The sequence below is a fragment of the Eleutherodactylus coqui genome, chromosome 2 (assembly GCF_035609145.1).
Source record: "Eleutherodactylus coqui strain aEleCoq1 chromosome 2, aEleCoq1.hap1, whole genome shotgun sequence".
NCBI lineage: Eukaryota > Metazoa > Chordata > Amphibia > Anura > Eleutherodactylidae > Eleutherodactylus > Eleutherodactylus coqui.
In genome coordinates, this window is record NC_089838.1 from 58,125,567 (window position 1) to 58,147,721 (window position 22,155).

At 43.0% G+C, this 22,155-nt stretch overlaps 1 protein-coding gene across 1 annotated transcript in view; it reads right to left on the minus strand.

The window, feature by feature from the left end:
• The window catches only part of FLT4 (fms related receptor tyrosine kinase 4), a 354,573-nt gene that overhangs the window by 140,146 nt on the left and 192,272 nt on the right, over nt 1-22,155 (minus strand). Inside the window, exons 3-4 of the mRNA XM_066591022.1 lie at nt 7,979-8,247; nt 1,843-1,952 (exon numbers count right to left, since the gene is read on the minus strand). Coding sequence (XP_066447119.1) covers nt 1,843-1,952; nt 7,979-8,247 — 379 coding nt within the window. The remainder of the gene's footprint in view (nt 1-1,842; nt 1,953-7,978; nt 8,248-22,155) is intronic.

Below are 22,155 nucleotides of genomic sequence, written 5' to 3' on the forward strand. Positions count from 1 at the left end.
AAACTCCTCCTCAGTATGCTTCTCCTCCCACCTATCTGACCACCATTCAGTGTCTCCTTTGCTGACTCTACCTCCCCTCCTCTTACCCTTGCTATTGGGGTCCACCAGAGCTCGGTCCTTGGCCCCCTCCTTTTCTCCATCTACACAGCCCCTATTGGACAAACCATCAGGAATACCACCTCTATGATGACGACACACCAGTTATACACCTCTTCCCGTGACATCTCTGCACCTTTCGACCAAAAAAAAATCACTGACTGTCTGTCCATTATCTCTAATACTATGTCCTCTCTCTACCTAAAACTGAACCTCTTAAAAACTGACCTACTGGTGCGTCCACCCTCTACTAACCGACCTCATCCTGACATCTCCATCTCAGTGTGTGGCACCACCATAACTCCCAGACAGCACGCCCGCTGCCTTGAGGATATATTTGACTCTGATCTCTCCTTTACCCCCCACATCCAATCTGTGGCCCGAACATGTCAGCTGCACCTCAAGAACATCGCAAAAATCCGCCCTCTCCTCACCGTGCACACGCTAAAAACGCCTACTGTTGCCCTCATCTACTCTTGCCTTGATTATTGCTCATCTCCCTGTCCAGTCGCTACTCTGACACCTCTGCTCTGTGCCAGTCACTGCACTGGCTGCCCATCAAATACAGAATTCAATTTAAACTCCCTACCTTCATCCATAAAGCTCTCCATAGCACTGCGCCACCCTACATCGTCTTCCTCATCTCAATCTGCCACCCAGCCCTGGCCCTCTGCTCTGCTAATGAAATCAGACTGAGTGCCACTTAAATTTGAACCTCTCATTCCCACCTCCAAAACTTCTCCAGAGCAGCACCAGTCCTCTGGAATGCACTACCCAAAACTATCCACACAATCCCTGACACACAAAACTTCAGGCGTGCTCTAAAACGCACCTTTTTAGGGAGGCATATCATATCCCCTAAACCTAACCCCTCTGTATCTTCGCCTGATAACGTGCTCCCTGTCCAAGTGACTGGAATTCCCTGCTAGCCGCCATCAATCGCCCCCTGCAGTCACACGGATTCAGCCACCACACAGCTTAATGTCTGACCACTGTTTATGTGTATAGCATCCCTCACTCTCTACCTCGCCATACCATGCACATCTCCAGTCCCTTTACCTTCTGTATCCCCCACCCACTATTTGTAGTAAGCTCGTTGGAGCAGGACCCTCACCCCTACTGTTTCTATCAACTGATTACTATGTAACCGTGGTTTTTGTATTTCTGTACTTTTGTCTTTCTGTATCTCCCTGTTTTTGTAAGCGCTGCGGAATATGTTTGGCGCTGTATAAAGATTATTATTATTATTAGGGTCTCAGGTGACAAGACTGCTCATCTAATCACCACAACTCTAATCATTTACATATCTGCCTGAGATGGAACCGCATGCCGGGTTCTGCAGCAAGATGACAACTCCTAGGTGCTTGATTTTTTTTTTCCGATAAAGCTTAGAAGGGTTAAATCCCACAGCAGATCCGCAATAAAAAACTTGGCCAAATCTGCACCATTTAGGTTCGGATTTGGCTTCTGTGGATTTCCAGTGTAATTGCTGTGGGTGTTCCATTGCGGAATGCCTGTAGCAATTACGCCATGTGTGAAAGTGGCATAAGAGCCCTTTACAAGAAAAAGAAACTTTGGAGCGGGACAACCCCCTTACAATGAATTTTCCAGGAAAAGTGGCATTGAGAGTATAACAGACTTCAACGCTTAGTTTAGTCCAGCTGCAAGGTTTATTCTGCTAGATTATCTTGGTTTATTCTGCACTATTCATACAGTGGATATAGAGAAGAATCTACTGGTTCATACCACAAGCAGAGTAACATTGAGGTCTGGAATAGATACTTGGCACGGCACTCGGGTTGTTTCCTTATTTATTACTATGGTCCCCATAGGGTTGATGAATGGCTGCTCCCAGTCTGATAAAACAAGGCAGAGAATCAAAGACAGATGCTTAAAAATATATATTTAATCATTTCATAAGACTGAAAGATGATTAATCTTATTTTTTATATTTCTGATCATTCTCAACGCATTTTAGCATTGTTGAATTCATTCCAAAGTTATGTTTTTGCCACTTAATCATATTCTGCAGGCTTAAAGTGGTAGTCCATCTTTTAACAAAATGGCACATTCGCACAACCAGTTTTCAAGAGGTACAGATATAGCAAATGTTAGCTTGACATTGAACACATTATGATAACTTAAAGCGACCCTCCAGTTCCAGGGCAAATTTCTGTCGATGCACTGAAGTGGATAGATTATCTGCAGTTGTTCTTCTCTGCCGTTTCTCCAATTTGCTGGTTCCAGGTCTCATTTTCGCCTGTCTAACATTTAAAGGATAGGTGATAAATGTGTGATCTCTGAGGGTCTCATGACTGGATTTCCCTTTCCTGCATTTTTCCCTCTTGCAATGGGGAGGAGCTTGGAATACCAACCGTGCATGCATGATGCTGCTTAATTCAACTCTACAGGACTGTCAGAGATTGCCATAGAAAATATTCAGCTTCTTTTCAATAGGTGCTGCTCCACTACTGCTCAATTCAAGTTCTTCCTCACTGTAGAGGGTGCAATAAGGAAGAAAAGGGGACAGAGGACCCTTTTCTCACAATTGGTGGAGGTCCCAGCAGTCGGGTCTCCATCGATCATAGCGACCAGACATTTATTACCAATTATCAATGGTGGTGCATAGAATCATAGAATGCGTAGAGTTGAAAGCGATCTCCAGGGTCATCTGGTCCAACCCCCTGCTCAATGCAGGATCACTAAACCATCCCAGACAGATATTTGTCCAGCCTTTGTTTGAACACTTCCATTGAAGGAGAACTTTCCATGACTGTTCCACTCATTGATCACCCTCACTGTCAGAAAGTTTTTTCTAATACCTAATTTGTGTCTCCTCCATTTTAGTTTCATTCCATTGCTTCTAGTCTTTCCTTGTGCAAGTGAGAATAGGGCAGCCCTTCAGATATGTGTAGACAGCCTCCTCTCAGCCTTCTTTGTAGTCTTCTCTCAGCCTTCTTTTTTGCAAGCTAAACATTCCCAGATCCTTTAACAATTCCTCAAAGGACATGATGTGCAGACCACTCACAATCTTGGTAACTCTTCTCTGAACTTGCTCCAGTTTGTCTATGTCTTTTTTAAAGTGGGGTGCCCAGAACTGGATACAGTATTCCAGATGAGGTCTGACTGAGGCAGAGTAGAGGAGGATAATTACCTCACGTGATCTAGACTCTATGCTGCTCTTAAAACATCCCAGAATTGTGTTTGCCTATTTGGCTGCTGCATCACATTGTTGACTCATGTTCAGTCTATGATTAGAGATGAGGGAGCACGCTCGATAAGGTCAGTTACTCGAGCAAGCCTCGCTCATCTCGAGTAACTGCTTTCTCCTCCGAGCGTGCTTGGGGAGGCGGCGGGGGTTGGCGGGGGGAGAGAGAGATCTCTCTCACTCTCCCCCCCCTGCTCCCCTCTGCTCTCCCCTGCCACCCCCCGCTCGGAGGAGAAGACAGTTACTGTCCGAGTAACTGGCCTTACCGAACATACTCGCTCATCTCTATCTATGATCTAGAGAAATACCCAAGTCTTTTTTACATGTGCTACTGCTTAGCCCAATTCCTCCCATTTTTTTTTTTCATTTTTCTTGCCCAGATGTAGGACTTTGCATTTCTCCTTGTTAAATACAATTCTGTTAGTCGCCGCCCACTGTTCAAGCTTTTCTAGATTTTTTTGAATACTCTCTCTTTCTTAGTGTTAGCTATCCCTCCTAGCTTTGTGTCGTCAGCAAATTTGATCAGTTTCCCATCAATTCCCTCCTCCAGATCATTTACAAAAATGTTGAACAACACTGGGCCTAGGACAGAGCCTTGTGGTACCCCACCTGATACATTCTTCCACTTGCATGTGCAGCCATTTATGACCACTCTTTGAGTACGATCACTCAGCCAGCTGTGAATCCACCTAACAGTTGCCTTGTCAATCCCATATTTGGTCAGTTTTTCAGTATGGTATGAGATGCTTTGTTAACTGCTTTACTAAAGTCAAGTTATTTTTTTTCTCTGGCATGACTTGTTTGTTACAAACCCATGATGGCTCTGGTTAATTACTCCATTCTTGCATACATGCTGTTTAATAATTTGTTCAAAGATCTTTCCCAGTATAGAAGTCAGGCTCACCGGCCTGTAGTTTCCTGGATCCACCTTCTTCCCTTTTGCCCTTTTCCAATCTTCTGGAACTTCTCCTGGTCTCCAGGAATTTTCAAAAATTATGGCAAGTGGTTCAGCAATTACCTTTATTGCTTCCCTTAGTATTCTACAATGTAATTTATTTGGACCTTGAGACTTAAATTCATTTAAGTTAGCTAGCTATGTATTCCCTCACAATCTCTTTGCTTATAGATAGTCTGCATTCCTTTATCCCCCCCCCAATAGCATGGGGAATATCAGTTGATGTTCCATCTACTTTCTGAGAGAAACCAGATCCAAAATAGGAAATTAAAAATTCGGCCTTCTCAACATCATTCTTAACCAATTTAGCATTTTCATCTTGTAAGCATCCAATAGCATCTTTGACTTTTCTTTTGCTTTTGACATACCCCCCAAATCCTTTCTTATTGGTTTTGGCCTGTTGCAAGTATCAATTAATTATTAGCTTTAGCTTTTCTGAGGCCTTCCTCACACAGGGCGTTTGCGGAAACGCAGCGTTTTTCAACGCTGCGTTTTCTGCAGATTCCAACCGGTTTCAGCAGCGCTGGCATACTTTATACCAGCGTTTTGGTTGCGTTTTCAGCTCGGCTGAAAACGCAGCCAAGGATGCTGAAAAGAAAAAAAGAAAGCAATACTCACCTAGCTGCTGCAGTCCGGGTCGCAGCCGCTGGTCTCTGCCGCTGATCCGGGCTTCCCCTGCCCTCACAAGTCTATTGCCGTAGGCCAGGTTTAAGAACCCCGCCTCCAGCAATAGAGTGCTGTGATTGGTTGTCGGCGCGCGATGCCCAATCACAGCCCTTCATTGACTGTCTCAGCCAATCAGTGCCAGCAAGCTCTGATTGGCTCAGACAGTCAATGAAGGGCTGTGATTGGGCATCAAGCCAGCGCCGACAATCAATCACAGCACTCTATTTCTGGAGGCGGGGTTCTCAAACCTTGCCTACAGCAATAGACTTGTGAGTGCAGGGGAAGCCCGGATCAGCGGCAGAGACCAGCGGCCACGACCCGGACTGCAGCGGCTAGGTAAGTATTATATTCTTTTTTTCTTTATCTAGCTTAGCTGGGACTGATTTTCGGGGTAGGGCTTCTATTGCAAGCCCTCCCCCCGAAAATCGGTGAGCAGTTAACGCTGCCAAAAACGCGGCACCAAGTGTTGCCGCGTTTTCAGCAGTGCTGAAACCGCTGCCCATTCATTTCAATGGGCGACGCAGGGCTGAAAATGCCCAAAAATAGAACATGCATTGCTGTCAAAGCGCAGCGTTGGAAGGCGCTGCGTTTTCAGCCCTGTGTGAGCAGCCCCATTAAAATGAATGGGAGCCTTGTACAGCATTTAGCTGGGGCTGAAAAGGCAGCGCTAAACACTGTACAAAATGCCCTGTGTGAGGGAGGCCTGACACTTGCCCTACAGTTTCTGCAGACCGCATTATATTCTTCTTTAGATATTCACCCCTCTCTTTATTTTTTTCCCCAAATGATTTTTATTAGGTTTTCTATTTCCACATGTTACAGACATATACCATTAAACAGTCGGTAAATATCAATACAAATTAGTAAGAGTTTTTTTTGTCTTTATTCAAAAGCTGTTGATTTTCTTACCAATCTTTTTTCAAATATGGAAATTTTATGTTTGATGTATCAAAACAATTAAACTAATAAACTAAAACAATCATTGTTTTGTTAGAAAGCGCAGCCACAACTTCCATCTGGAATCAAATTTATGACAGTCATTATTATTGTTAGCAATAATTTTCTCGAATGTGTAATGATCTGTAATTGTTTCAATTAATTCTTTAGAGCTAGGAGGGCTTTTTGATTTCCATTTTCTAGTAATTATTAGTTTAGCCACAAGTAAACAATGACATACCCACCTCCTGTACTTAAGTGGTACAAGATTACATTCCAGCAATAATAAGGCTAATTTGGGGTTTTGGGGGATCTTGAAATCGATTACTTCATGGATCATTAGGAAACCTTCTTTCCAGTAGGGTTGAACCCGGGGGCACTGCCAAAAAGTGTGAAATAAATTTCCTTCTCCTCCACACTCTCTCCAGCATTGATTGCTTACACCAGAGAAGCTCCTAGCTAATTTGGATGGGGTGTAATACCACCTTGTAAGCATTTTATAGTGGACCTGTTTGACATTTGCGTTTAGGGTGGCTTTATTTACCCATTCAAAGGAGAGCAGCCATTGCGGTATTGTAAAGTTTTCTCCTATGTCCTTTTCCCAATTAAGTAAATGGACCTTTTTTGACTCTCCCATGTCCCCTGATAGAGTATTATACCATTTCCTTGTGACATTCTTCTGGGCAACAAGGGGTCTGGAGAAAATTGAGACCAGTTCAGCCGAGAACATACATTTCCCTATTTGGTTTTTATCTATAAAGGATTGGATCTGATAATATGTATAAAAGTCATTTGTAGAGAGGTCAAATTTTCCTTTGAGTGTTTGAAATTTAATTTTTGATCCTCCATGAGATCAGTAACAAATTTAATACCTTTTCTGATCCAACCCCCAATTGAGATACTGGGGATAAAACAGGTAAGTATATCCAGTGGGGTTTTCATAAATTTCCTCTCTGGAGATTTTATGAGTTTGTAAGTGTATATGTTCCAGGCTTGAAGTGACGTTAGCATAGGAGGAGACAAGGACTGTATGTCTAGGGATAGATGGAGGTTCGGATTAGTGACATTGAGAATTGAAGCTTGAAGAAGCAATGCCAGAGACCTATTTCGGTTTATATGTCTTTCCATGTGAGGCCAAGGAAGTGTCTGAGAGTCCCCAAGCCATAGGGTTGATTGATTAATGTTTATTGCTTGGTAGTGAAAACAAAGATCTGGTACCGTGTTAGCCAGTAGAGCAAAATGTGACTGTTCTCAGCAAGAGAAACAACGTAATCTTGTAGATATGATACCTTTTAATGGCTAACAAAAATACATGATGTAATAATAGCGAGCTTCCGAACCAACGCAGGGTTCTTCTTCAGGCGCCCTATAGTAAATGCCTTTAATTGTGTCCTTTCTGTTGTTATCTCCTTGTATTCTTACCCAATCAGTTTCTACAGAACTACCATGCTCTGAAGCTTGAATCTCTGTGGAGATGAATGTTTGTTTTCCTAGCATACAATGCAAAACCTCCTCCCCCTTTTTTAGGTCTGTTTCTTTTAAATAAGTTGTATCCTTCAAGCCTTGTATTCTAATCATCTGTATCATTCCACCAAGTTTCCGTGATGCCTATGACATCATATTTCTCTTCCTGAGTTAGGAGCTCCAATTCTACTTGTTTATTTCCCATGCTCTGTGCATTTGTGTAGAAACATTTTAGTTTGTGATCGGTGTCTCTTGCTCCTCTACTTTCCTTCTGATTTTTTTGTCTTTGTTCTTCCTTTCTACTTCTAATAGCAAGGTTTTCAAATGTTGGTATTAGCTCCATATTTTTACCTGGCCTTTCACCTCTCTTCCCATAAGACAGCCGAGTTTAAGCGCTCGGCAATCTCCAGCCCTCCAATTGAAAGGCTCTTTACTATTAAGGCAGCATGCTATTCTAACATTAAGTGTATGGTCAGCACGCTGCATTAATAGCATAGAGTTACAGCATAGCTCACAACATCATTTGACACTTCCCACATCTGTACCAATGAGAAATAAACAAGGTATACAACTACAACTCACATTTTAATAGCAATACTAGGACTTATTCTCAAAATGAAGCCTCAAAGTACTATCCATTACTGTCATCTCACCTCTCACAAAGACATGGGTGCTGACGGCAGTGGCACCCTTCACCTTGGTGTTAATGTATCTGTAGTGGCAACAGTAAGTGCCAGAGTCATTAGCCCGGGAACTTATAATTCTGAAGATCTTGCAGTATGGCTTGCTTGTTGTTCCTTCACATTCCTCCACTGTAACAATACGGGTGCCATTGGCTATCACAATTACTTCTGAGTCCTTGTCATTCTCCTTGGATTCTACAATGCCTTCAGGCCATATCCACTGCAGAGGCCACTGCCCCCTAGGAAGCAAAACGTGAGAAGACTTTATATAGAAATGTAGAACTTCGCATAATTTAGCTGTTTAAAAGTCCCATATGCCCCCTTTATTTCTCCTTTAACTACTGCCTTCACAAATATAGATCCGCGCCACCACACAAATGAACCGAAGTAAAGGGGATTTTTACTCACCTGGTGCACAGCGGGATTCTTCGTGAACGCAAAGAACCCGCTTGCACCGATGATCCCCGTTTGCCTGTAGAAATAAAGCTGTTTTCTTCTTGCAAAAAAAGGATCCCCAGTGATCCTTAAAGGAGATGCAGCAGTAGGAAAAAACCCCAGTGGGTGATAACACCCCACAATGGGGAAAATACAATCAGTAGAAGACAAAAAATCCTCCTGCGCTCTTTGTTTGGGGCTTTTTGCAATCCGAAATAGGGACTTCCAAATCACCAAAATATACAGTAAAGTATATTTTATTTATACAAAAAGGACTATAACAGTCTTGCAACGCGTTTCGACGCTATTCAGAGCGTCTTTTTCAAGCATGACATAACACAATCTTAGTTGCTTTATATAGAGTCACTTACTTTTCCTCCATGTGCGGAGTCCAGGGCTCGCGGCATGGGACGCCGGTCTCGTCGCTGCTGACGTAACCATTCAAGCGACGGCAGTTTTGATATGACGGCTCTAGTGAATGAAGTTACGCTATTGGCGTAGCTACGTTAAAAACTTACGTAGTTTGCGTAACTCCGTCCCTATGCGCTGGGCTCCGGAGTCCGGAGCCCAGCGCATAGGGACGGAGTTACGCAAACTACGTAAGTTTTTAACGTAGCTACGCCAATAGCGTAACTTCATTCACTAGAGCCGTCATATCAAAACTGCCGTCGCTTGAATGGTTACGTCAGCAGCGACGAGACCGGCGTCCCATGCCGCGAGCCCTGGACTCCGCACATGGAGGAAAAGTAAGTGACTCTATATAAAGCAACTAAGATTGTGTTATGTCATGCTTGAAAAAGACGCTCTGAATAGCGTCGAAACGCGTTGCAAGACTGTTATAGTCCTTTTTGTATAAATAAAATATACTTTACTGTATATTTTGGTGATTTGGAAGTCCCTATTTCGGATTGCAAAAAGCCCCAAACAAAGAGCGCAGGAGGATTTTTTGTCTTCTACTGATTAACTACTGCCTTGTGTTTAAAGAGAAAAATTGAGCGCGGACTCCATTAGATGTGTGAGAAAACCAAATGTTAGCATTGGGGAAGGGCAGTCTATAGAGGGTTATTTAGCAGCTGATAGCAGTTTTGCTAGTTCCTTTACAAGGTGAAGCAATTTTAATACAGTGGATCTATTGGGGGTTTCATCTGCACACAGCTAAAGTTGCTTAAACGGAACCTGTCACCTCAATTTTACATGTTCAACTGATTTTTATGCCATGAAGCCACATTGTAGAGAAATAGATATAGCCTACTTTATTACCTATATGTGCCTTCTTTGCTGCATAATCCGCTCTGGTAATTGTACCGCTTTGAATGCAAATGGATTTTCGAACATGTAAAATCAACGTTACAGGTTACCTTTCAAGTTATCTAGTATGGTACTCATGCACAGTTGAAAGTTGCAGAACCTGCAAATTTCAGTGAAGCTATCTATTGTTTGTGGGCGTCTCTCTACTCTTCTGATGGCAGAAGTTGGGGAAAAGTAGGATTGGGTATGATAGACCTTAAATGCGCTGTCGGAGAAGGGCCACTGTAAGGTCTGTCCCCGTTATGTCCCTCTCTCCACTGAAATATACATGCACTCTCGACAGATTTGAGCAGACATATGGTGGAGTTGGGAGGAACAGCTGTCGGTTGAACAAGCATTTGGTCAACAGCTTTTAGAGTGCATGTCCAGCTTTACTTAGTTTGTAATTTCTTAAACAGAAAGACGCCCTGGAAGCCAATTTTGTGGCTCCTAGAATGATTGTCACAGTTCTTTCCTGAGGTTTGAAATGGTTTTATAGTCTTCAAAATCCTATTACGATCACCAGAAATTCCCCTGCTGCATTACTTCCTGTGTTCTAATTTGTCGTTGGGCAGTTGCTGCCACTGTCCCGCAGCTGATCCATTACAGTGGGTCAGCTGACTATGTTGCTGCAACCAAGCCTCCTTTTGGGAGGAGTTTCTCATTAGTTAGCCTCTTTCTGGCTTCTGCAATGTGTTGCTGGTCATAGCATAAGATGGTGGTTTTCTAGTTCAGTCCTAGTTCCTAGCCTGTGTATATTTTTGTTAGTTTTTTTGTATCTGCCTTATCTTGTTTCTTAGTTAATTTTTGTTCAGTTTGGCTTTCTTGGCTCAGTGTGTATCAGGGATAGTGTTTCAGATATCTTAGGGTTACTCAGGGACAATGGTGACTGTTAGGTTCAGGGATAGATTATGTTAGGCAATATAAGGTTTTTATTTCTCTTTCCATCAACCAATTAGCTCCATCTTCTGACTACAATCATCATCATCATCTCTTCGTGTCATCATATGATTGCTTTCACCACCGTGTTCCTGTAATCTATTGGTGAGTTCTTATTTTTTGCATTTCCTACTACTATTGATATGTGCTGCCTATATTTGTTCAGTCATCTGCCCATGTCAGGGCAGATGAATGAACTAATGAAGGCCCATGCCTATCGAACAGGGGTCCTCCTGCCCTCCAGTTAGCAGCTCTCACTTCTGAGCTATCCAGTCTATGGACAGCACCCTTGTATTACAATCAGCCTTGTTCCATGAACCTGGTGATTAAGTTCCTGCCTTCTGGTCCAGACCCCATCTCTGTCTCTGATTGGGCTCATTATAAAAGCCTGACCTTGCCAAGTGCACCAGCGCGTGATTAATCTACTTCACAATACTGTTTGATCAAGCTCCACGTTGCCTGCTCCTCCGCTATTTCTGCAAGACCTTCTGATACTGACTTCTGGCTTCCTGTCTGCCTACGCTACCCGCTTCATCCATTGCACTGCAAACTGAGACACCCCCCCCCATTTCTGACTTCAGGCTTATCTTTGACTACTCTCCGGACCTGCAGCCATTACACCCGAGGCTCCAGCCTTGTGTCTGAAACCGCTACAGACCATTTGTTACACAAGTCTGCCCTTACCTAAGTCCTGGGGACTGAGTACTGGGAAACATTGTTAGTAACCAAAAAAGGCGACTCCTATAGGTGAAGTCCAGTTCTGCCGTCTAACATCCAGCCGGCATTGTTACAAATCCTAAGCAAGAGCTGGGAAAAAAGCATTTACATTCTATATTCACAGATATGTGCTGATGATATCCAAATGTAAGTGTGTTTAGGGAGGAACTGCTCTTTAAAGACAATACAGACAGTAGAGACTGTGAAAACACTTATGGAAAAAGTAGCAGCATTGATGTTGTCCTCAGTCCCCAAGCCATTCCACACTAGTGATAAAAATGCATACAGAAATGTTCTTGGGAACCTGGCCGAGCTCCCATGGAGAGCAGCGCTGAGTCAATACTTTGTGTTTCCAGGATCGTGAATCAATCACGTCCTACAGATCTTACTAAAAATAAAAAACACTCCATGCTCTAAGGATAAGCTGATCTCTCTGCTTGATGGGTAACCATTATCTTTACAAGGCACCTGCACAACACTGTTTTGCCGTAAAGGGGGTGAACCAAATGCAATATTTTCCGGGTGGTCTACAGTGATGATATTGCAGGGCACAGCTGGACTTCATTATAGAAGCAAGAGACAGCATGAAAAGCATCAAATTTAAATAGGGGTATGAATAAGGGTTTGGAGGGGAGAGAGGAGAATTCTGGCTTCCATCCACTTAAGCTCCTTAGTGGGGTGAAAGACAATATCTCAAGCCCCCCGCTTCTATTACAAATGAATATAATAAGGTCCCTAGGTTCCAGCTACGGTCTCCCCTTTCCAATAACAAACAATGTGTTGGAAAAGGTTACGTGTGGATCTTATAGACTGTGTGAATAACACCCTTAGTGACTGACAGACTGTGAGGAATGAAAGGTGAACATATTTGAACTGAATATAATTTGCCAGGTTTTAAGAGGTTCACTTCAGAGCATTTAACCCCACCCCTGGAAAGCAAAAAGTCAACCGGAGATGGAGAAAAAGTTGACAGCAGTACAGAAAAATAGGAAGCGGCTCAACTTTTATTGAATGAAGCAAGTATATAGAAGTGCAAACATTTACAGAATATCAATGAAAGTCAACTTATGTCATATTGTTCCCTATTCTGTTACTATACCTGCATATTCACCAGTTTCTGCCTGGTTTCGGTACCTTCTATGAGGACGTACAGTATATTTTTCACTGTCTGCAGCTATGAAAACTTTGTGCGCCCATGCCCAGTTCCTCTACTAGGCCTCTATGTTCACCAGTGCCTGACTGTTATTGGTACCTTCTACATTGATGTACAGTTTATTCTTCACAGTCTCCAGGTACAAAAACTGTGTAACTCCCTAAAAGTGTGTACATCCCTCAAAAAGTATATGCCCTGAAAAAAATCCAGCCAGGTAAGGCGTATTGATGACAATTCACAACTTACAGATTTTGACTGTGCATCCAAATCCGCAACAAAATCCAGGGCAAGATCTATATGTGTGAAAAAGCTAAATCTGCAGTAAACAAAACAAAAAAAATGTTCCGAATATATAAAACATAAGGTGTATTGGCAACAACTTGCTTCTTACAGATTTTGCATTGCAGATTTTTGTGCAGATCCACATCCAAATTCGCACCAGAATAATGAAAAGTATAGATTTGGACAAAGATTTTGTCGTCAATTTTGTCCCCTTGTTTGAAGAGGTGAAATCTCACTGCACAAAACCAAAAACTATCCTTTATATGTAAAGGTCAAGGTGTATTGATGAGAACTCGCTTTTTAAAGGGGTTGCCCAGTTGTAAACTGCTGATAGCTTATTCTCAGGATAGGTCATCAATAGTAAATCAGTTGTTCGCTGGACTGCTGCGCTCATGCACTGAGCAGGCTTCTACAGGAAGCAGACAGCTCTGTTCCCACTGCAGTGGCCGGTCTTGGTTTTACAGACAAATTTCCCATTGAAGTGAATGGCCACTGCAGTGGGAACGGAGTTGTCAGCTTCCTGTAGAAATGAGCTCAGTGCATGAAAGCACTGGCCCAATTAATAGCTGATCAGCAGAGGTCATTGAATGACATCATTGAATGGCTATGATTGGTTAATTGAGCGCCGGCTCCAACTGGCTGATGTGGTGCTCGAACCAATCAGAGCATTCGCTACCAGGAAGAAATGCTATATTGGCATTCAGGACTACATGGAAGCCTGCAGCAGTGCCACAGCCCAGCACGAGGGACCCGAACGCTGTCTACTAGGTGAGTATTGCTTTTTTCCCCCATGCAGTGTAGCTAGGGCTTATTTTGGGGGAAGGAGTTATATTTCAAGTCCCCCTGAAAATCATGGTAGGTCTTATTTTGGGGGAAACATGGTAGTACCTACAACTTGTAATATTATTACTTTCAGAACAGCCATCCAGACCCCTTGAACTCTGTCACAGAATCAACCATCGACTGGGTCAACTGTGTTTGTGGGTCTTGTTATAAATAGCACAGATACTTACCTTATGCTTCTCCACCATTTAAGCACCCCAGGCCACTGAAGAGTAGATGAAAGCTGTTGCAAATTACTATATGAGTAAATTGTAACATAAAGGATATGTTTGCTTATACCCATCAGAGTGTCAGAACTATTATTTCATAGCTTTATCTATTATTATGTCGTCCCGTACCGCAATGAATGATTTTTATCATGTGTATGTAAATATGTAAAAATTTTAGTAAACTTATCCATACTTTAGGCTGGGTTCCCACAGGACGGAAATCCCACAGAAGTCTCGCAGCTTGGCTGCACCGAAAAGCCGTGAGATTTCCGCAGGAGAGCCGCAGCTTCAAAACTCACGGCATTCAGCCATGGATTTTGGAACAATTCGGATGCCAACATTCTGTTGCAGCTTTCCCTCCCCATAAAGAGGAGTAAGGCCGCAATGGGAAAAAAAGAATTGACATGCTGTGGCTGTCAATTCCGTGCCACATCGCCGGTTCAGCCCAGCTTTGCTCCGACAGATTGGCCGCCTATGTGGACGGGATTTTAGCAAACTCTCATCCACATGGCTGGCCAATCCCGGGATTAGAAGCCGTGGGCGGATTTGCCACACAGAAACTCCGCACGGAATCTCTGCGGCAAATCCGGCCTGTGTGAACCCAGTCTTAGGCCTCAAGTCCACGGGAAAACTCGGGCCCGCATGGATTCTCCATGCAGAATCCTGCAGCGGATCCCTCCTTTCCCTCAGACATGAGGCCAGGAAATCGATTATACTTACCTCTCTGGACGCTGCGGGTCTCCACTCCGCCGTGGCCAGATCTTCTTTCTACAGCACGGCTCATGCCGAGCACACTTTTTTTTGAACTCCTGCTTTCCTGCGGTCCGCGGCACGGACGCAGTGACAGCTGCGGGTGTGCAGCGGGACCGGACAGCTTCCATAGGCTTCAATGGAAGCCGTGGGAGCCATCCATGCGGGAAAACCGCACGAAATGGAGCATGTCGCACACGTGTGATCTGCGTGCCAGGGAAAAATGACATCCGCAGGTATTTAATTACCTGCGGGTGTCCAATGATTCCGTATGGGCGCAGATTACACTTGCGGGAGAGCTGCGGGGTTTTAGTAATTTCATTTCGTTCGTGGACATTGGGCCTTAAAGTTATTCTTGTAACATGTGTAAATCTGAACCATTTTGACACATGCCTTAAATATTTTTGGGAAAAGAAGCAGAAACCATAACGGTTTAGGACTTTTTATATAACAAAAATGCCATAGATATTAAAAATACATAACTTTTTCTTGCTGTACAGGTTTAAAGACATTAGTATAGCACAGAGGGTGTGGACCTGTTGTGCCACTGACTGATTTGACTTAGGGCAACTCCTGAGGACAGCTCTAAGTCATCCCTGGTTTTCATCCCTTAACCCCTTTTTTTGTTTTAGAGGGATCTAGTTTTCACTGCAGGCAACCTCCAGGTCATTTCGGTAGAAGTAGTAGCAGTGTTGAACTGGGGTGCTTGAAACCCACCAAAAATAAATTCATTCTGGGTGCCCACTGTACAGCTACATCCAAATATTACCAGACCCCCATTCGCCACCACATTTGTCATATACGTCAACCGAAAAGTGGCTGCTCTTGCTTGCAGTTATTTCTCCATTAAAGTATGTGGAGAATGCAGTTGACAGGGAAGTAGATCTCACTTCTCACCATAGCTGAGAATCCCAGAGGTGACATTCATGGAATATCCTGTGGAGGCTAAATTCACAAGTAGTGGCCATAGCACAGCCCAAAACTGTGCTGTTATGCGGATTGAAAGCTCATCTGTCAGCATCTATGAGCCCTGTACATTAAAGTTATGTGCTCGCAGTTACTAAAGAACTGCATCCAGTAATGTAAGTCTCAGACCTGCTTTGCACGGGCCATAAACGTTGCGGAATTTCAACAGCGGATTTTGCAATGGAAATTCCACAGACTTTACTGTACAAGCCATGTGCAGGAGATTTCAGAAATCTCTTTTCACATAATGCAGAAATTTTCCACAAGGAACCCGCAACATGTCTATTCCTAAATGGTGCAGATTTAGCCACAGAGGATTTAAACTAAAGTAATTACTGCAGGTATTCTGTTGTGGAATGCCTGCAACAATTTTATCATGTGTGACGCCGGTCTTAGGGCTCCCACACACTTGAGTTTGCGTCTTTTGGGACTTTCTAATGTTAAAAACACAATTCAACGCAATGCACCAAAAACATTGCGTTGCGTTTTTAACACTAGAAAGTCCGATTGACAATCGCGTTAACAAAAAACGCAAACGCAAGTGTGTGGGAACCCTTATACTTACCCTCTTTGGTGTTCCCCACTGCTGCATGCCTCCCACAGTTTATGGGGCTCACAGGTGCTGATGTTTATGCAGGTTTCAAGCTGAATATTAATGGCTGTGTGGCTTTGTATTTAAACAGCAGGATTACTCACTAAATGCACAGGCATTACTAATGAATTTGAACATTGGACCAATCTGTGGCAAAAACACAAGTCAGCATGGATTTTGTCCACCTCACAGTAGCCCTGTAGCCGCTAGGTGTAAGCTCGCCCATCAAAAAGTTCTTTTTGGAATTAGAATCATAGAATGGTAGAGTTGGAAGGGACCGCCAGGGTCATCAGGTCCAATCTCCTGCTCAGTACAGGATTCCCCTATGTTTTTTTATTGTCATATTGCCATAACTTTTTAATTTTTCTGTTGACATAGCTATATGAGCGCTTGCCTTTTGCAGAACAAGCTGTAGTTTTTAATGGCACCACTTTGCGGGCATGTCTTGTGTGTTAAACTTCTACAAATTTTTTTTGTGCGGGGATATAAAATAAAAAAACATAATAGAATTTCCACCATTAAGTTTCGGCTTTTCTTTTAGCGGTGTTCACCATGCAGTAAAATTAAAAAAAACATGACGACTTTGTTTTCTGAATCAACACGATAACGGTAGCGAAAGTTTTTTTTTTCTTATATACGTGTTACTACTTTTGCACAATAAGGCTGGATTCAGACAAACGTATATCGGCTGGGTTTTCACGCCCAACCGATATAAGTCGTCTCTCTCTGCAGGGTAGGGGAGGCTGGAAGAGCCAGGAGTGTGCTCTGAGCTCCCGCCCCCTCTCTGCCTCCTCTCCGCCCCTCTGCACTATTTGGAATGAGGAGAGGCGGGACATGGGGCGGGGCTAATTCTCGTAACTTAGCCCCACCCCTGCCACGCCTTCTTTCATTGCAAATAGTGCAGAGGGGCGGAGAGGGGTGGAGAGGAGGCATACAGGGGGCGGGAGCTCAGTTCCTGCTCCTGGCTCTTCCATCCCCCCTGCACATGAGGACACCGTATATCAGCTCGGCGTGAAAACCGAGCCGATACACGGTCGTCTGAATCCACCCTTAAACACACAAAAAATTGTTTTTCTGTTGCTGCATTTTTAGACTTTTATTTTTTCATCAGAGCGGTGAAAGAACTTATTTTTTGTGGGACAACCTGCAGTTTTCATTGGTACCATTTTGATCTACAATTCTCAGATTTTTTTCCTTAGGTTTTTTCACGTTGTTCAATATGTAACCTTTTGCCTTCATTCAATGGCGCAATACAATTAGTGATAACAAATTTAAGTAGTTTATTTTTTTTACTAGTTTTATACAATAAAAATTGAATATGCATCGCCGCATCCCAAGACCCATAACCTTTTTAATTTTCCACCCATGAAGCTACGTGAGGTATTGTTTTTTGCGGGAAGAATGGTAGTTTTCATTGACACCATTTTCGGGTGCATGCGACTTTTTGGTTTCTAAAGTTTTTATTGCAGATGGATGAAAAGTAGCAAATTTGACCTTTTTACTTATTTTTTTTACATTGTTCACCTTGTGGGATAAATTGCTAAATATTTTTTTAATTGTTCAGGTGCATTTTCCTTTTTTTTTCTAATTTAAAATGTGTTTTATTGTACACCGGATTACTAACCTTTTTATGCAATTTTTTGAGTACCTCACGGGAATTTGAAGATGTGATTGTTCAATTTTAGGATACAACACAGTATTGTTTCTGCAATGCAGTATACTGTGCCTATGACAGAGGCAGGGTCTGATAGGCCTCCAGCTACCATGAGAACCCATCAACACCTCGTGATCACATTGTGGGGTGCTGATGATCATCCACTTACATGCTGTGATTGCTACTGATAGCAGAATGCAGGAGTTAAACGATTGGGAACAGAGGCCATTACAGCAGAATCCTGGCTGTAGTATATAGTCAAGCACCTTACCTGCTCCTGCTAATTAGTAGGAGCTTTAAACTTACATCGTATATTTACGATAGCATAGGTTTAAAGGCCAGGACCAAACGCTGTATATTTACAGTTCTAGATCACTAAATACGGACCCCATTATATAGAGCCCTCTTAAATACAGAGCCCAAGCCATACTCTGTATCTTACCTTCTCCCTATATATAAACTCCAGAACAGACAACCTCTCAATACAAGCTCTAACCTAGACTTACCCCTGAATACATACATTAGATCAAACCCCCCACCCCAAATACAGACCCCAGACCAGATTAGGCAGAAACAAAGAAATGATTTGCGTCCTACCTCACTGTGAGGCAATGAGCAGCAACAGCAGACTACAGGAGTAAGAATGCCAAAAAATAATTCAACCATCACTGTCCAGGCCCAAAGTCTGGACGGTGGGTGGCCCAAAAATGTTAACCAGTTTCCTGCTCACCTCTGCATTCTTTCGTTGTGATGCTGGCAGCAGTGCAATAATAATTCTTCCTTTACGCATGTGGTGAGAAACTATGTCAATGCCAGGACTGCTGGGTAGCATTAGATGTCTCCTGCACAGCTGCCAAATGGCTGCCTGTACTGGTGATACTACAGGCAGCCGCCCACCTGCCAGACTTGGGTCAGAAGAAGGCACTGAAGTGTGGTACTGAGACATGCAAGGATGTAGTTATCTTAGCAAGCCAAGGACAGGACTGACGGCGCTCATGTAGTATGGAAGACCAGCTAAAGGTCAGGCCATGCAGAATATTTGAAGTTGTACGATAAACAGGTAGAAGGTCAGGGAATCTTACAGTAGTATGGTAAACAGGCAAAAGGTTAGAGCAGGTAGTAATCAGGTAAATTATAGTTAAGAATTAGGCTGAGGTTGGGACAAGCAGAGCATGGGTAAACAGGCAGAAGGTCAAACAGAGTCAAGCAGATACTGAAACACCTTCTCTTGGATCACTACGAACCTTATTGCTCAGGCACTCAGGGAAGTAACTGAATAGATTGGGAATAAAAAAAACTTGGTGCATGCATTGGCTCTTTAAAAGGCAGACTGAGCATGCTTGCATGCCCCATGGGTAGAGAAAACAGCCAGGACCATTGGTGCAGAAGATTAAGGCCTCCCTCACACAGGCGTTGCAGTAAGCGCTGTAATTTAAATTGCGGCACTTTATTGTGTTTTACTCACGTTTTCACTACGACTGACGCCGGCTTTTAGCGCTCCACATCAAAAATAGAACAGACACTGCTCGAAAATCACGTCGCTCAAAACCACTGAGATCGAGCAGCTGACTGATAGGTCCAATTGAAAGCAATTCTCATTGCTTTCAAAAGGACCTATCAGTCAGCCGCTTGATTGTCTAAGGCCTCCCTTACATAGATGGTATATCCCATTGCATTATACCGTTTGTGTAAGGGAGGCCTTAGACAATGCTGTTGGAAGCAACTGGTGGGAGGGAAAGATGAGGAGAGACACCACCAGTAGTGGCCAGCAGCCAAAACAGTTAACAAGACTCAAAAAGTTATGTACTAAAAGCAATGGATAGAGATTTAGGATTTTTAGGTAATGGTGTACCTTAAAATTTTCTAAAAATGTAATACAAAGAATTAAAAACTGCTCCTGTTTTCTAATACATTGTTAGGTTACTTATCTAGGGTTCCAAAAGATTTTTATTGGGTAAGAGTGGTGTAACTTTTTCGGAAGACTTATGAGGTCAAGTTATAAAGTTGAAAAAGTTCCAATAGGTTTCTCTAAATGGTGCTTACATAAACGATAGAGTACCTATCTATAGATCTGGCCAGCATTGAGGTTTAAAATTTCACGTGAAAAAATTGCCTGCCTTTCAAGTTTAATTTCCAAAATCTGCCTATATAGTTTAATGCAACATCCTTCGTTTTGGATCCATCCATGCCCTACAGTGTGCACACAATATACTTGCATGCTACCGTGTTTCCCTGAAAATAAGACACTGTCATATTAATTTTTGCCCCAAAAGATGCAGTGTCTTATTTTTGGGGGGGCGGCTTTATACTCACCTGGTCTGCTGCGTCCCGATGCCTCTTAATAGTCTCCAGCGGAGCTGGGGCAAACTGCAGTGTCCTCCCTGTCTACTATCTCGGCTTCTTTCTGGTGACGTGGCTTTGAATAGCCCGCCTCTAGCAAAGTGAGCACTGCGATTGGCTAAACTGGGGTAGGTCTTATTATCGGGGTAGGTCCTATTTTCAGGGAAATGCGGTATGCATATGACCACAGATGGTTGAGAAAAGGGGGAGAAGTTCAATCGTCTATGGCTCATTTTTTGTTTTTCAGAAGGAAACGTAGACAAAAGGTGACTCATTAATGATTATGAGACTGTATTTAACGCTATAAGTTTCCTGTAGCGTCAATCAAGCAGAAGTCATTTAATTGGCGTTGCCAAGATTTTTGGACCATCAACTACAGTAGGAACTATGTTCAACTGACTTACATCAGTATGTTGCTCATTAGAGTGAATCTTAACTGCTGTTAACTTTTAAGGAAAACTCTATGTGCTGATACTATCACAGCTCTTGGCAGAAACTGCATGGTGATTGAATGATGGCACATTGCTCTGCTTTTTAGTATTTGGCAACTATGTAAAAACCCTAAAATATCTTACCAACAAATCTTCCCTAACTTGTGGTTTAGGCATTTAAGCTTCCATTTCTTAATGTCCATTCAGAATGAAGGCAAAGAAAAGAAAATCACTGCATTCTCCTTTAGATTCATATGTGAGGAGAATAGAGACATTCACTTGCAGAAGCTTTGCTTCTAGACAACAGTAACTCTGCACATGCGGCACCTGATGAAGGCTTTATGACAGCAAATCAAGGCCAAATATCTCCATACTATGGAACCATTTGGCCACCGTTCTGTGTTGTTCAGGCCCTGTGCACGAGCCCTTAGTTTCATGGACAAGAAATATAAAAAACCATTCACTCTTCTGGTACTATATATTTGAACTCTGGGGGTTGGTGGGAAGCAACTATATCAGTTGTTCTATATAAGATTTAACTGCCCTAAAGTTAGCTGTTTTGGGCCTACACCATACCTCATGTGTCACGTAAATTAGATATGCTTCAATAAAACACCGTAGGCTGTATATAATAAATAATGTAAACAAATCACCAGCTGGAATCCGACAGTGACCAATATTCCAAAATAGCACAGATCTTACGGAAGAAAATAGGATGCAACATAATACACATAATAAATCAAGGCATAAGTGTCATCCATCCATGAATACCATTGCAAAATATGCAGTTTTAAAAACACCTTGTCACTCTGAAGATAAGGACAAAAGATTAAAGGGGGTTGTCCAAGGAAGTAATATTCTTACTTGCACCTGTGGTGTCAGAACCTTCACTTCCAGCCCAGTTCTGGCATCAGATCATATGGTATAGCCCGTCTGTGGCCATCACGTCATTCAGGGGGCTGGGTGTCTGGTTCATTTGTTCATTTTTACAACTAAACCAGCCCCCTTCTCTGCACCAGACGATAAAGAAACAGAGAAGGAAGGGGCTGATGTTACGTTTGTCCGGGACTGCTGACAAAACCATGTGGAGATTTGGCATTGGAGCAGTCAGGACTGAAGTGCTAGCTTGCTACACAGGTGGCTAGACGCAGAAGCAGACAGAAATGGGAGGTAACGATTAGAGCAGGGCAATCTGAACCCCTCAGACAGAATCATCTTGAAGCGTAAGACTCGTCCCGAAAGGGACGACCCTACTAATTCCCTGAGGGCCAGTCTAAGTTCGAAGAGGAACCAGAGGACAGAAAACCAGGGACAAATGGAGACTGACAATAAATAAAAGATGAGAACACAAAATGCAAGATAAACAGATACACAGAGGACAAACCAGAACACCGGAGCCAAGCTGACTAGACCAGGAACACTGAAAAATAACTGAAACTCCCAGCCACGAAGAGCTAGGTTATATAATGAGTGGGAAGAAACTGATTGGCTAACAGAACTGTCAATCACCAGTCACTACCTCAGCTAACAGCTGCAGAGCTAATTAACC